General features: G+C 41.8%; 2 protein-coding genes across 2 annotated transcripts; both read right to left on the reverse strand.

The window, feature by feature from the left end:
- Positions 1–2,534: 2,534 nt before the first annotated feature.
- Positions 2,535–5,024, reverse strand: LOC129766111 (uncharacterized protein K02A2.6-like). Its single transcript, XM_055766566.1, has one exon. It carries the CDS (start codon positions 5,022–5,024, stop codon positions 2,535–2,537), a length of 2,490 nt encoding a protein of 829 aa, XP_055622541.1.
- A 92-nt stretch (positions 5,025–5,116) lies between these two features.
- Positions 5,117–16,399, reverse strand: LOC129766112 (uncharacterized protein K02A2.6-like). Its single transcript, XM_055766567.1, has 3 exons — positions 16,210–16,399; positions 5,172–6,928; positions 5,117–5,122 (listed from the first exon to the last, which is right to left on the reverse strand). The coding sequence occupies exons 1-3, from the start codon at positions 16,397–16,399 to the stop codon at positions 5,117–5,119; spliced, it is 1,953 nt and encodes a 650-aa protein (XP_055622542.1).
- Between the last annotated feature and the right edge of the window lie 217 nt (positions 16,400–16,616).

Consider the following 16,616-nt stretch of genomic DNA (forward strand, 5'->3'; position numbering starts at 1 on the left):
ACTCAGGTGAGGGAAGAGTCTATGAAAGACGTCGAACTCCAAACTGTTGTCGCATGGCTTGGCAAAAACGAGAAGTGGCAACCTGAGATCACAAATTATCAAGCATTTCAAAGAAGTCTATATACGCAAGGAGATATACTAATGAAGGTTGAAAAAATGGTCTTACCGGTAACGTTTCGTGGTAGAGCATTACGTTAGGTCATCGGAGTCACCCTGGAATGTCCACAATGAAAAATTCTTTGCGACAGGGTTTGTGGTGGTCTGGTATGGACCGGGTTGAAGAGTTTGTAAGAAGCTGTCCAGAATGTCAATTGGTTACATTGCACAGTACACCGCTTCCCATCACAATAACAGAGCTTCGCAAAAATCCTTGTGATTATGTTTCGATGGATTTCTCAACAGCATCGGAGATAAACAACTGGAAAGTACTGGTTCTTACAGACAACTACTCTCGGTTTTTAGTTGCAATTCCAATGGGAAAAACTGATGTTGAAGCCGTAAAGAAAGCGCTTATAAGAGTTTTTAATACTTGAGGGGCTTATAATGAAAGGGGTGTAAATAATTTGATCGATTTCTCTACATCGACTCTCTCTTTTGGTCATAGATTAGCCTCAAATACATTTCCAGCTGTATTTGACAATGTGGAAGATAGGTCAGAACCTCACCTATCTGATTCTATAGCAAACTTAAATTGGAACGTTTTTGCAATTGAGTTATTAACTAAAGAAAAAGTTGATGAAGAGAAATCGATCAAGTCACTTACATCCCTTGCATTCTAAGCCCCTCGCTTATTACGTTCCGAAAACATTGAAAGCGGATAATGGACACCCTTTCAACAGTGTCATCCTTGAGTAGTGGCTGGAGGAAGTATGGGGTATTAAGTTGATCCATAGTACGCCGTTGAATACCACAGAGAATGGGCTGGTCGAAAGGAGTATGCAGGGAATAAATAAAATAACTACTAACGCGAAGCTTGCGCAGCTAAACTGGAAAGAAGCTTTAGCTGATTACGTTGCAGCTTACAATTAAGCTGATTACGTTGCAGCAACCACAAGTTCAATCGAAACCTGCGAGCAGATGCTAGCCGCCATGCCCAGGAGTCGCTGATCAAGGTTGAAGATATGGTGTTGGCTAACCAAAAGAAGCGAGATAAGGCTGATTCCACATATAATAAAATACTACACAAGGTCGTCCAAATCACTGGACCAGGGCGAGCTACGATAATGGATATGTCAACGAATAGGATATACGATCCTAATGTAAAAGTGCTCAAAAAATTAGTTCAACGAAAGGTAGAAGAAGCTGAGGGAAATGTTAACGAATCCTCTTCTCAGAAGGAAAACAGGATAAACACATCATCAGGATTAAGTAACTATCATTCGTATCTCTTATTCTTTCTACCATTTGTTATAAATTATTACCTCTCCACAGATTCTCGTCCTCAAACGCATCCAACGAAGCCTGGGTAAACATCAAGCGAGGAAGCCACAAACTTCAGAGCAATCTTCCGTGTTTCACATCAAACACTGCGTACGAGACGAACAATGTTCACGCTGCTCTCGCAGTTTTGTGTTTGTAGACAAACATGATTTTTTCGTATGTTTTGTTTGAAAATGTGACATGTTTGTTTCACATGATGTTCAAACATCATATATAGTTTCTCTTGTATTTTCACCCAAGCAACGGCAATGTGTAGAGTAAAAGAAGCGAATTAGACACCACACCACCACCACTCAATACACGGTGTGTTGGTGTGTTGACATGGAAAATGGAAGGGAACAATCTATCATGACAATGGGTGCTTCGTCTGAAACTTTGGGCAAGTAAAATACACCTCTTTATCTTTTCTGAACAAAATAAAAGTCATTTGATATCAGAGTTCTTCACAATTGATATCATTATTTAATCCATGCATCAATTTATAAATTGAATTTATGTAGCATCCGCCATTATCAGCTATTTGAACAATTACTAAAATTGATTAGAGCGTGGCGGAGATGTTTAGTTTCCCACATCAAAATACCAAGAATAGGTGTAAGCTTTCCTGAAAACATCCATCTAAAACTAATTTTCAGGTATTTATTTATTTATTTGGCCAGCAATTGTATGTCGTCTCTCCACTGTGCACTCGGTTTCCCAGACTTCAATTGCAACATGCACGGAGAAAAAAAATTCTAATAGAAAGCTTCCTTCTCTTCATAGAATGTTTCTTTTCACGGAAAATAGCTATGTGCTACGCCGCGTTGCGTGAGACTGGCCGTGACGTGGTAGTCATTCGAACAATATAAAACGCGGACGTAAACGAATATAAAAACTACATTTATTAGATAGACAATACAAAACGTGTGTTCTACAAAACGACAATGAAACACTTCAAGATGGCGGTTCCGGATGCTGCTGTTGATGACGTCAATCGTTGTGATAGTCGAGAGCTGTCACACGAAGAGCACAGCGAGAAAACAATGGAACACTTGCACACTGCCCGTGTTTCCAGTGTTCAATTCCAGTTGTCGCAACATCTCCCCTCGTTAGAATCATCGATACAGGTTAAGCCGTTCAGGTGGTCTTCTAGGCCTAGAAGAGCGCCGTGGAAGCTGTATCGTTGGTGTACTAGTTGCAGCTGATTCGAAGTTGGAAGACGTCGATGAAGATGATGAGGACTCCTGACTAGGACTGACGACTGGACTCATTGGAATCATGGGTGGTGATAGCGATGGCGATGGCGAAGGTGCTATATCAGTCGAAGTCGTTGGTGTGCCCCAAGTGTCCAAGAGAATGCTTACGGGCAAGGTTTTATGTCTGGCTGACGGCGGTTTACCGGAACCTTCGATAGAGCTGGATGATGTTCGGCTTCTCATCTGGTTAACGTGAGACCGGACTAGACGACTCCCATCAGTCCAAACGTTGTACATTACTCGTCCCACTTTCTCGAGAACTGTGCCTGGTACCCAATTCCAGGCGTTTTTAGAGTACAATTTGACGTACACTGGTTCACTACAGTTGAAGGATCGCTTCGGTTTGGTAGGTGGAGGCGATGATGATTGTTCTGCAGGAGGACGTAGTAATTCGAGGCACGTACGTATGCGCCGACCGAACATTAGTTCCGAAGGCGAAAAGCCATTTGGTGCTGACCAGTTTGGCGTACTTCGATACGCTAGCAGAAACATGTCGATTGCTTCTTCTACCGAACTTCTCCCCTCGTGAGCCTTTTTGATCGCTCTCTTAAACGTATCCACGAAACGTTCCACCTGACCATTTGATTGTGGGTGGAACGGGGCGGTAGTCACGTGGTCTATACCATTGCTGGTGCAGAACTGAGCGAAATCAGAGCTGGTGAATTGGGTGCCATTGTCTGACACCAATGTGTCCGGCATCCCTAGACGAGCAAATATCTTGCGGAGAATGCGGATGGTCGCTGCGCTGGTTATGCGACTTGTCTGAACAACTTCTGGCCATTTCGAATAGGAGTCCACAGCGAGCAAATAGTAGTCGCCATTGATGGGACCAGCGTAATCAACGTGGACCCGTTGCCATGGACTCGTGGACTTAGGCCAGGGTACTGGTAGAGCTACTGGCGGTGATTTCGCCGCCAAAGCACACTGTGTACAAGCTTTCACGCAGTCGGTAATATCACTGTCGAGCAATGGCCAATACACGTAACTGCGGGAGAGTGCTTTCATCCGCTGTATGCCCGGATGACCACGATGGAGCTCGTCGAGGCATCGCTTACGCAGCTGGGATGGAATAACGAGCCTGTCGCCGAATAAAATGCAGCCTTGAACCGTGGTCAGAGACTCGTGTCGATTGTGGAAACGTTGGAGCTCTCGATCGGCGTTACGGGGCAAACTTTTAGGCCATCCAATTTGGATGTACCGGTAGACCTTCTTGAGCACCGGATCCGTGCGGGTGCCTTGTTGCACCTCTCTAAAATTGATAGGTAACACATTAAAAGGATCGAACGCTACTGACCTGACGTCATCTTCCATGGTGACAGATGCTATGACGTAATCCTCGTCAGGCTTCACGTGATTATTTATTAGGCGCGAAAGAACGTCTGCATGGCCAAACTTATCAGTGGCTACATACTCCATTGTGAAATCATACATTAGTAGGATTAAAGCCCAGCGTTGGAGCCGGTTGGCGGTATATACTGGTATCCCTTTCTTGCTTCCGAATATCCGCAGCAATGGAGCGTGATCCGTTTGAAGGAGGAATTTTCGACCGAAGAGCATGCGGTGAAATTTTGTTACAGCGAAGATTATAGCCAAGCCTTCTCTATCTGGTTGGCTATAGTTGCGCTCAGCGGGTGCTAAGGCTCTGGAGGCATGCTGTACAATTTTTATCGAGCCATCGGGGAACCGGTGGCTGATAGTTGCCCCGAGGCCGACTGACGATGCATCAGCCGAAACTATTATCTCCAGTTTCGGATTGTAATGTGTGAGTAGCAAATCGGACGAGAGGATGTCTTTGAATTTATCAAACGCTCCCTGGCACTGCGATGTCCAGTCGAATTTGACACCTGCTTTCAGCAATTCGTCCAATGGATGGCGAAGAGCGCGCATATTTTGGACAAATTTGCCATAAAAATTGATTGCACCGAGGAACGATCTCACCTCTGAGACGTTGGTTGGAGCAGGCATGCGTGTGATGGCATCGATCTTGGCTGGATCAGGTCGAACGCCGTGCTGGTCCAGAAGATGTCCGAGATATTTGATTTGCTGCCGTCCGAACGAGCACTTCTCGATTCGAACGGTGAATCCGAATTCCTGTAGACGCTGGAACAGGGCATTGAGGTTCGTCCAGTGCTCCTCTTCCGTTTCACCACCAACCACGATGTCATCGATGTAACCGGAAGTGTGCTTGAGGCCAGTCAACATGGTGTCCACTAGTTGCTGGAATGCTCCTGGAGCAGCTTTTACGCCAGGTGCGAGACGATTTACCTTGTAGAGACCTCGGTGGGTGTTGATAGTAAGAAGCATGCTAGAAGATTCGTCGACTCCGACCTGCAAGTATGATTCCGACATATCAATAATGCTGAAGATCTTGCAGTGTGCGAGCTTGATGAAAATGTCCTGCGGCAACGGCAACGGATATTGATGCGGTTGGAGTGCATTGTTCAGTCCTGTAGAGTAATCGCCGCATATCCGTATGTTTCCGTTGGCTTTGCGAACGACAACGATCGGAGCGGCCCACTCCGAGTAGTCGATTGGTTCGATAATCTTCAAACGCTCGAGTCGATCAAGCTCCTCGTCGACGGCCTGGTACATGGCGTATGCCACAGGTCTCTTCGGACGGAAAACCGGGTTTTGACCAGGCTTGAGGTCCAGTTTGATGGTGACCTTAGTGCAATATCCCAAACTGGTGCTGAAAACGGATGGGTAGGTCTGCTTGAGGCGATCAGCATAGGATCTGGAATCGCTGACTTGACGACAAAGGACGTTCATCGGCAGTGTATCCAGCTGGAATGTTTCCACTAGATCTAGTCCGAGAATGTGGAGATCCTGTGCCACGACGAAGACCGTGCAAACTTTCGTTACACCGTTGATCATTACCGAGCAATCGAACTCAGACAATAGTTGTAGAGGATCGCCTGATGCAGTTTTGGCGGTCACTGATGATGTGCGGACAGGTGGTTCTCCGAGATGCTTCCATGTCTCAGTCGAAATAACGCTGATGTCCGATGCTGAATCGAACTGCAACCGGACTGGAACGCTGTTGATCTCGACTGATACAAACTTCCTTCTTCCGCGCACGCTGTTCACAGACACCTTAACGGTTTTGGTTTCAACCGTAACGTTGCGCATATTTCTATGCGTTTGCCTACGTCGGGACTTCTTAGAACTCGCGCAATAACCCTCTTTATGTCCGTAATGCCTACACTCCGAGCACTGATGTGTTTTGTATTTACAGTCCCGGGTGTAGTGCATCATGCCGCAGTACCAACACGGACTTGGTGGTTCCTTCTTCCTTTCTCCCGGTGATGATTGTGAACTGGAGCTATCCTGTTTCATTCTTGGCCGTCTCTGGAACCGCTTCTTCCTGATTGCGTGCACATCCCTGCTAGATTCCTCAATCAACGCCGTGTCGTGACGTAGATTGATAAGACGTTGGCATTCTGCGGATAGTTGTTCGAGAGTCACGTCATCTTTCTCCTCGATCCGAGACAAGAGTCGCGTCCGAATCTCTGCGTCTGCTTCCGACTTCAATCCGCATACAAAAATTAAGCCCTTAAACTGCTCTTCCGTTAGGGCACCAAGCTCGAACTCGACACAATTTTTATTTATTCGGCAGGCGTATGTCACAAAGTCTTCCGTCGATTTCTTGGAAACCTGCAGACAACGATAACGTTTGCTGAAAATTGACTCAGCAGCCCCAAACAAGCCCCTAAGTTTGGCTACCGTATCGGCGAAGGAGAACTCCTGGGAAGTTTTCGGTAGTATGAAACTGCTGTATCGTTCGTGCTCCGCTATGCCGAGCTTCCGCATTAACAACCGCACTTTAGCTGGATCATCTAAACGGGATGCATCTTGCGAGAACAAATCCTCATAGCGCGAGAACCACGATGAAAAGGTTATGTTGCTTTCAACGTCATAGCGGAATTCCTTCACGTTGCTCGCTAGCGAATCGAGGATCACTTCTGTGTTTGTTGGTACCTGAACTTGAATGTTTCGGAGGGCATTTTCCTGCTGGCTGATGAATGCACGTTGCTGCTCGTGGACCTGCTGCTGATTGTGGAGGAGCTGGTTGGTGACTTGTTGCTGTTGTTGAAGCTGCTGTAGTATCTGGAGGATGAGCGCGTCTGTCGGCAGCGGGTGCGCGGGGATGTTGTTTGAAACGGGAACGGATTGCATCTCCGAATCTCTCTCCATTGGCATGGGCAGCTTCCTTTTCTTGCGCGTGGGAGGCGCGATTTTGTTGGTCCGTATCACTTTACGAGAAAAAAAAAAACGTCCAACTCGAAAACCGCGAACCCGAGTCGCCACTGCTACGCCGCGTTGCGTGAGACTGGCCGTGACGTGGTAGTCATTCGAACAATATAAAACGCGGACGTAAACGAATATAAAAACTACATTTATTAGATAGACAATACAAAACGTGTGTTCTACAAAACGACAATGAAACACTTCAAGATGGCGGTTCCGGATGCTGCTGTTGATGACGTCAATCGTTGTGATAGTCGAGAGCTGTCACACGAAGAGCACAGCGAGAAAACAATGGAACACTTGCACACTGCCCGTGTTTCCAGTGTTCAATTTCAGTTGTCGCAACACTATGGATTATTTAATCAGACTTGCAAAATGTGCATGAGTTCATAGCCTCTGAGTTCACGTAATTTTTGCAATACGAACTAAATTTCTAGTTAATTTCTGTAAAAAATGTGCTCTACAAAGAAATGTTTTAGGAGAAATTATTTTTGTTCGTGCATGAAAAGAAACGAAACAAAAGCAATGAATACTGCGACAACGGGTGGTATGTTTGGACATGATGTGCTTGAATTATAAACATCGTGTTTGTTTATGATGTGAGAAACGCATGTTTATGTTTGAGTAGCTTTTCGGAAGACTGCTTCAGAGCGAGCTTGAAGAACCGGTCGGAAAGAGTGAATTGCGTAAGTATCAGAATCCAAGACAAATAAGACGTCTACAACGCTACCTTGATGCTGTAGAAATAACAGATCATCATTGAGACTGTAAAAAGTGAATGAATCAATTTCAAGTCATTTTTCATATTTTTGTGTACTGGGAGGATGTTCTGGTATCCTGAGAGAATGAAAGAGACACCTCGAGAGAGTGGTGTGGCATTCATAGAGAGAACGAGGTTGTAGTTTATTCTGTGTGTGGTAAATAAAGGCATAAGTCGTAACCACTATGGGTCGTTTTTATTTTATTGAGGCTCATCCGAGATTTTCAGGATATTACATACACCACACATCCCGCACGCAACACAAAACAACACTACGACATAAGCAGTAATGACCACCGGGATTAAACCTTTCATCTGAACCCGCCGGAAAACCGCTCGCAAGGGCGTAGAAATTTTTTGCAAGTAAGCTAATATAATTATCTTCCATGGGAAATTTATCAAACCCAATTATCTGTCTAGTTTTTTTTATCTCCATCAGAAAAAAATGACATTTTAGGTTCATTTTTTTTTTGCTGAACGAAGCCGATGGAAACGACAGAAAACACACATACCATTGTTGATTGAACAGGTAGCTCACTTGGTCACGCGTCGCCTATGCTCTAGAGCAGTGGAATTCAAACTTTTTTGACTACGTCTATGAGGTTTGAATGTTACCACTACGCCAGATCGCCTCCACAGGCGAGCACAATATTTATGATAACTTCACGGCGATTTATGATGTTCCCATGGATTTTAGAGCATATTTAAAAGATTTGGTGATTTCCCAAACATTTACAGATTCCTGTGGTTTCAATAGTTTGCATTCAAAGCAGTTTCTGAGTTATAAAAAAATTTGGGTCAACTCAAATTCTTGCTCCTCAAACGTTACGCTCTTGTTTCCAAAATTTTAAACTTACTCTCCAGTGCAGATGCAGCAATGATGTGGTGCAAAAATACAGAAGCGTTTTCCATCAGATGGCATGAAAATCGAAGCGGTGCCTCCACTGAACAAAATTGCATCCCTATGTGTAGTATATAAATTATGTTACATGAGGATATCGAAGAGTTTTTGAAAAGGAAAGACCGGTTTCACAGAGAGTACAAGTTAGACTGACTTTATTATTATCAATTTTACATCATGAAGCCTAGCCATTTACCTAAAGCCCTTACGCTGCACATTCTATCCAGTCGGTTGTCGCGTCAGGTACAGAGTCCGAATCGATGTTTTACGTTGGTGTCCTAAATTGTTGTTTCGCTTGCGTTCGCGAATTGATGCTACCGATAAACTGTTCCACAGTGATCGGTTCTGTTGCTGTGGGAAAAATGATGTTGCTTGCGTTAACTACTCCCTCACCAAGTTTGGATCGTCCCGATACAACTTGTGTTTGGTTTTCGTCTTTTTGAGTGTAAGTTGTCACATGGATATTATTGCTCGAGTTATTTTCTTCTGCTGTTGGTTTTTTCCTGTATCTGGCATAGATTGCAATGAATATGACGAAAAGTATGCAGGATGATGATAGCCCTATACTTGTTGTGGACTGGGTTGTATAGCGGTTTCTGAGAATTTCTAGTTGTTGTCTGTTTTCAATATGGAGTTTATTCAGTGTATGGAGGTCTGGGATTGGTTCGACTATTTCCTGTTCAATTTTGATACCATCCATAGGTACAATCAGAGGTATTGTTTTGGGGGTAAATTTCGATGTGCTGAATTTTTTTCCATCCAGTGTAATGTTGCAATTGGAAAGGAAAATTAGAGTCGTACCGGACAGAGTCCTATTATTGGGTTCGCAACTCGTGGATAGCGTAACTGAGGCATTCTTTATGATAATATGATTATCTGTCAGCCTTTTTACGTTTGTTGTTCTTCTGTACGTGGTGAATGTGCGCTTCCCTTTGAGTCCATGTATTATTTTGGAGAAACATTCGTCGTTTGATACATCTTGTAGATCGTCTTCGTTGCATATGGTGTTTTCTCCAATAGTTTGACAATTTGTGTTGATGAAGTATGTAAGTTTTCCATTTGTTGTTGCTTGATGTGACGGTAGTTTAATAATCTGGTTATTTACTGGAAGAGGCTCCAGAAGTAGGTTGCTGAACAAATCCGGGGATATTTGGGGTACTCCAATTATAAGGTAGATTAAAGCGCCTTTGTAGATAGCCTTTATGTCCAAGTAATCATAAGCCTGGTCTGTGCTTAGTATCGTGACGTTCTGTTCTTCTAACTTGTCTATAATGAAATTTAACTCATCTGTTTCAAGAAAGTTCTTTGAGATAATGTGATTTTTTGCTAATTGAATTACTTCGAATATTTCTTCAAAATGTTTTTGAATAATGTCTAAATGATTTGATACCTTGAATATTTGTTTGACAATTGTGAAATTCTGATTGATTGCTTTGTTATTTATAAACGATTGTCTTGCTGTGATTAATTGTTGTTTAATTACTTCATGTTGTTTGTTCAGTGTTTCTATGATTTTATTTATTCGTTTCTCTAAATGCTTATTGATTGTAACTTGAATGTTGTTTTGCCTGCTAATTCTTGATTGTTTGCTCTAATTGAATCAATTTCTTGGTTGATTTCTTTTAAATCGTTTGCGTCTAAATTTTCGGTTATTGCTTTTATTCCTGATCCAATCAAATCAAATGCTCCTCGCTTTATTCTGTTTCTTGGTAGAAGTCTATTCATATCGTTGAAGTCTGTGAATGTTTTAAGTCCAATTATAGCTTGGCGTGCGTTTTCTAGAAGTGGTCGGTATTTATCCAAGTCGATTGAATGGTATATCCGATGTTGTCCCGTCCTGATCAGTGTATTTCCGGTTTGTAATGTCAATAGCCCAGGGTTCCTTGTTAGGTCGTATATTTGAATGTGTTGTGATGTGGTCTTCGTGAGAGTCAGAAATATTAATGTGAAAAGTTGAAACCACACCATCTGTAATTTGGAATAAAATTTTGTATGAATTCATTTGCGCCTAATGTTTTCTTTATGTATTTCTCTGCCAGAGTGGTCCAGAAACGTTCTACCTTTATCTTGGACAACTTTGACTGGGAAATACATTTCTTTTCCTTTGTTCCTTATTCCTTGTCTTCTATTATATACGGTTTCTTCCTCTCGAAGAACCGGTGGATGTTCTCTCTTCTTATTGTGGTAACCCAAATTTTTATTTTTAGTTTTATCTGATTGTACAATAATTTCATTGTAGAATTTGTTTCTGTTTTCTAAAATCTTTTCCATATCAAGAGGCCTTTCCTCTCCATCCCTTATTCCGTAGAATATTTCCCGGGGTTTGGTTTTTGTGGTAAAGGGTGTGTCACATCAAATTGCATCACGGAAAAAACGCTGTAGAAATTCGCCCAGTAGACCGATCCTTTTGAAAATTTTAGACAGTAAAATAAAAACTATTAAACAACTTTTGGCATTTTCTTTTTATTCATACTTCGAGCCCAAGCCCGTATGCTCGCACCTTCCTCTTTACCCCGTCCATAAGGTTCTGTACAGCGTCAGGTTGTAGTTTTTTTTGAGCAGAAATCCATTTTCTCTTGAAGTCCGCCTCCGATTTGACAACTTTTGGGTTCTTCCGGAGGGCCAGCTTCATTATCGCCCAATATTTCTCTATTGGGCGAAGCTCCGGCGCGTTGGACGGGTTCATTTCCTTTGGCACGAAGGTGATCCCGTTGGCTTCGTACCACTCCAACACGTCCTTTGAATAGTGGCACGAAGCGAGATCCGGCCAGAAGATGGACGGGCCCTCGTGCTGCTTCAATAGTGGTAGTAAGCGCTTCTGTAGGCACTCCTTAAGGTAAACCTGCCCGTTTACCGTGCCGGTCATCACGAAGGAGGCGCTCCGCTTTCCGCAAGAGCAGATCGCTTGCCACACCATGTACTTTTTGGCAAACTTGGATAGTTTCTGCTTGCGAATTGCGAAAATCCCGGACCGAACTTCTCGGATCACGTCTAAACTGCTTAACTACGCGCTTGTGATCTTTTTCACTGACGGAGCATCCATTTTTGCCGTTCTTCACCTTCCGGTCGATGGTTAGGTTCTCGAAGTATCGTTTTAGTACTCTGCTGACCGTGGATTGGACGATTCCCAGCATCTTACCGATGTCCCGATGTGACAACTCCGGATTCTCGAAATGAGTGCACAGGATTAATTCACGACGCTCTTTTTCGTTCGACGACATTTTTCCAAATTTACGAGAAAATTGACAGTGAAGCATGGGCAACGTGATCTATACACTCTTATCTGATTATAAGCGAAAGCAGAAGATATAATTCCTAAACATTAAATTTCTACAGCGTTTTTTCCGTGATGCAATTTGATGTGACATACCCTTTAGAGTGGACTGTGTTGTTGTATATGGTGCAAGCTATTCTAAAAACTTCTTTTTCGTTTATGTCGGGATAATTAGGCTTAGTACAACGAAAAATTTCGCTCAAAGTTGAGTGGAATTTTTCCACTGTAACATTACTCGAACTATGATTGGGTGGAGTAAAATGCATCTGGATATTTAGGTTGTCTAAAAGTGTTCTAATCTCTATGGATTTCAATGCGGGTTCGTTATCACTAATAACTAAATTTGGGGTACCATAAATAGAAAAGTACTTGGTTAAACCTTTCCTTACGTCGCCGATGTTCCTGGATTTGATAGGAATTACCGTTGCAAATCGAGAGAATTTATCTACAAATGAAAGAAATATATTAGGTTGTTTGATAAAGATGTCTAGATGAACAATTTCTAAAGGCTTTTTCGGATCTGGAGTTGAGCCCAGTTGGATTTTATAAGGGTGTCGTTCGTACTTATTTTTGTTGCAGGTGTGACAGAGCCTTATAAACTGCCTTTTTTTCTTTTTCATAGCTGGGAAATAGTAACGATTTCCGATTTGCCGATTGTTTTCCCATATGCCTCGGTGCCCGGTTGTATGAATTTGTTCTATGATTTCATTTTGTTCCTCTGCGGTTTTCAAGTCTATTGCTATTTTTTGTGTAATGAAAACTTTAAATGGTTTTCCTCTGCTAAAAAAGTTCTTGTAAACAATTTGGAGGGTCTGAATTACAGATTCGGGACACAAAATGCAATTTTATCTCTTTGGGTCAATAAAATCTTTAGAAACTTTTATGATAAAAGGAACTCCATAATTTACTTTAGTGATAGTGCGTCTGAAAATACGGGGGAAAATCTCCTCGCAAGTATTATCATCGTTGGGGCCGATTTTGAGGACAATTTGATTGCTGAAGACATTAAGAGGGGATTCTGTTAAAGAAATGAACGCAGAATCATCGGTATCTGCGGAATGGGCTGTAGCTCCATCTGACGATTCTTCGTTTTCAAATGAGGAAGATGAATCTTCTTCCATATCGTTAGCGTTCAATTCCTCTCGTATTCTCGAAAGCCTGTTGGCCACCACATTCTGCTTCCCAGGTCTATATTTTATTTCATAGTCGAATTCTTCCAGGTATAAGCGCCAGTGTATGAGCCTGCTATTTGAGTTTTTAAGGTTTAAGCAATATGTGAGAGGTTTATGATCCGTGTATAGAGTAAATTTTCTTCCGTAAAGATAAGTACGGAAGTATTTACATGCCCACACGATCGCCAAAAGATCTTTCTCGATTGCGGAATAGTTTTCTTCTGACTTATTCAGCGTTCGAGAAGCAAAGGCAATTGGTTTGTCACTGCCAATTTGCCCCTGTGACAAAAAGGCTCCAACTGCGAAATTGGAGGCGTCTGTTGTCAAAATAAATGGTTTGTCGAAATTCGGGTACTGTAATATATCACTCGATGTAAGAATATTTCGACATCGCTCAAAGGCATCTACGAAATCCTTAGTGTGAGTGATAGTTTCTCCTTTTCTCAACGTTTTTGTAAGTGGTTTGGCTATTTTCGCAAAGTCTCGAATAAACTTGCGGTAATAGCCTAAAATTCCTAAGAATCCTCTTAGTTCTTTTTCATTCTTCGGAAGTGGCCATTTTCTGATGATTTCCATTTTTTCGGGATTTGGCTTTACTCCTTCACGAGTTACGATGTGGCCTAGAAAGGCTACTTCTTTGTGAAGAAACTCGCTTTTATCGAGTTGCACCTTCATATTGAATTTTCTAAGACTATCAAAAATTTTCTTCAGGTTGTCAAGGTGTTCCTTTAGGCTGGTAGAGAACACGATGATATCGTCCATGTACATCGGACACCAATGTGCTCTCTCAAAACGTTATCCATCACGCGTTGAAACGTTGATGGAGCATTTTTCAAACCGAATGGCATTCTTAAAAACTCGTAGTGTCCTTTTTCGACACTAAACGCAGTTTTTTCGATGTCACTCTTATCCACTTCGATCTGGTGAAATCCAGATGCCAAATCAAGTGTCGAAAAATAAATGCAACGGCCAAGCTTATCAAGAATGTCGTTAATATTAGGAATGGGATAACGATCATCGATCGTTTTCTCATTCAGCTTACGATAATCTATGACAAGTCGCCATTTCTTCTGGCCCGATGCGTCCATCTTTTTTGGGACTATCCAGACTGGTGAAGTCCAAGGGCTACTTGAAGGTCTTATAATGCCTTGATCAAGCATTTTCGAAATCTGTCGCTGAACTTCCTCTCTATGGCAGAAAGGGTAGCGATAAGATTTCGGGTGAATCGGTATATCGTCTTTTGTGGAAATTTTATGTCTAATCGCGTTGGTGAAGGTCAGTTGTTCGCCTTCTACATAAAATATACTTTCATAATCTGAAATCACTTTCATTAGGTTAGATTTTTCTTCTTTGTTCAGATGATCAACTCTCAACTGGTCGAAAATAGGTGTCCTGCCAAATTGAGTTACATAATCTTGGTTCGGTTCCTCTAAGGAAAAATTGTTAAGTTCAACATCTAGAGGACGTTTTATTAATACTTTTGATGAGCTTTTTGATATGTTTGATACAGTAAAAAAAGCATGGCTATCTTTTGAATTGTAGATACCAGAGTGTATGATAATGTCCTTAGAGAGAAAAATGTCATTTTCCAAATAAAATTCTCCATTATTAATGATAGTTGGTAAATTCACAATTTTCGTCTCATTGGAATTTAACTGGATTATTGCCGAATTTGGATATTTTCGAAACATTTTCAGTACGCCAGTGGGGAATTTCAACTCACTTTGAGCTGTTAATATGTTGGCTTTTAGTTCACGTAAGGTCTTATATCCTATGAGACCATCGAAAAATTTGTGGAAGTCGAATATGTAAAATAATTGTTTTTTTGATCCTGGTATTGTGGAAAAAGGGTTGAATTCTATAAATTGATCTATATTTTGCGAACCATTGACGTTCGTTACCTTTACAGGTTTGGTGAACTTGCATTTGTCCAAATTGATATGTTTCGGACTAATGTAGTTTTTGTTCGCTCCCGTATCGATCAAAAACTTTAGTGGTCCTTTAGTGGTATTTATTTGTATGTACGGTATAAAATTGTTTACGGAGGAGTTTCTTGGGCCGTAATTATCTGGAAATTCAGTTCATCAGTGGAAGTGGTATTTTCTTCGACACTCTCTTCCAGATTGTTCACCACAGGTTGAAAAGATGTACTAGCCATCGGTTCATTGTGATAATTATCTTGCTCATAATTTTCTTCATCATAGGTTTCATACTCACAATTTGGTCCTTCGTACGGGTCGTAAGGGTCAGACATATTTGTGCCTTCGTGGTAATTGATGGCTCTCCGAGGTCTATTCATATAATTTATTTTATTAGATCTCATTGAAGGGTCTACTTCCATGGGAGTAGGCTTCGGCATCTGAACTGGTCTGGGGCGAATACGTTTCGCGGAGGAACTTGCGGTTGATTTAGAAAGCTTTGGTTCTGATGTTGTTGGAAAGGTGTGTGGAATTGATTCATTTGAGGTCTTTGAAAATTTTGCCGTTGATTAAAAGGGTTTATTTGTAATCTCGAAAAATTTTGCTGTGGATTAAAATGATTCGTTTGAGGCTGATACTGGGATCTTTGGTAATGATTAAAATTATTCCAGTTCTTTTGTCTTGGTGGGGGAGGTGGTGCTACAACAATCGGTTTTTGGAATCGATTTGTAGTTTCCATCTTATTAAGGCCGCATTTATTTTGATAGTTTCTCTCTTCAATAGAAGCATCGAAAGCTTCTTTTAATTTTTTTGGTTGGCGGGCTCTTACGTTCCCGCCGATGGGCTCTTTTAGTCCTGCTAAAAACACTTGAAGAGCATTCTCCTGGTGTGTCGAGATTCTGTCCGTTCTCAAGTTGAGATCGGATGTTGAAATATTTGTATGGTTTATCAAAAGCGAAAGCAATTGATGAACCGAACTATAAAAATCTTCTATTGTTCCAGCTTGTTGCAGTTGGAACAATTCGCGAGTAAGCGTGACAGAATCACGCTTGTCGTTATAGTAAGCTATCAGGTTAGCTTTAATTTCTTCCCAGATTAGCGGTGTCCCGTATGTTTCTAAAACTCGGTCCGCATCTCCGGTTACTTTCGAGCGTATGGATTGAAGCCATACTTGCTCGAAGGGTGTCCCTTTAAGAGTTTCTAAAAAGGGTAACAGATTTTCCACTGCTCTAATGAAGCAGTGTAATTTGACGGGATTACCGTCGAATTGCGGCAATTCGCGGATTGCCTGAGGCGTTTGCATCGCTTTTAGGATTTTCTCCGCCTTGTCGAACATTACCGCTGTTTGAGCAATTCTGGCGGCTTCTTCGTGTTCATTTAAATTTTCCTCCTGTGCTGAGGTATTGCTCCTCGGTAATTCAGGGGATATATTAAAACTGTTTGGGTTCATTATTTTCGCAATTATTCACAAAGCACTCCAAGGTAAAAATTAAATCACTCTTGTTAGATTTGCTAGATTTTTTTTGTCTGATTTAACGTTTGGTTTTGTTTTAGATTAGTAGTTCACTTTTGTGATATAAAGAGAGTCGCTTACGGTGTTACCCGGGCTCGTCTCTCTGAATTAGTAGTTTTTTATTATATTTTATGGATGTGGATACAGCTTTTTT

The sequence above is a fragment of the Toxorhynchites rutilus genome, chromosome 2 (assembly GCF_029784135.1).
Source record: "Toxorhynchites rutilus septentrionalis strain SRP chromosome 2, ASM2978413v1, whole genome shotgun sequence".
Lineage (NCBI taxonomy): Eukaryota > Metazoa > Arthropoda > Insecta > Diptera > Culicidae > Toxorhynchites > Toxorhynchites rutilus.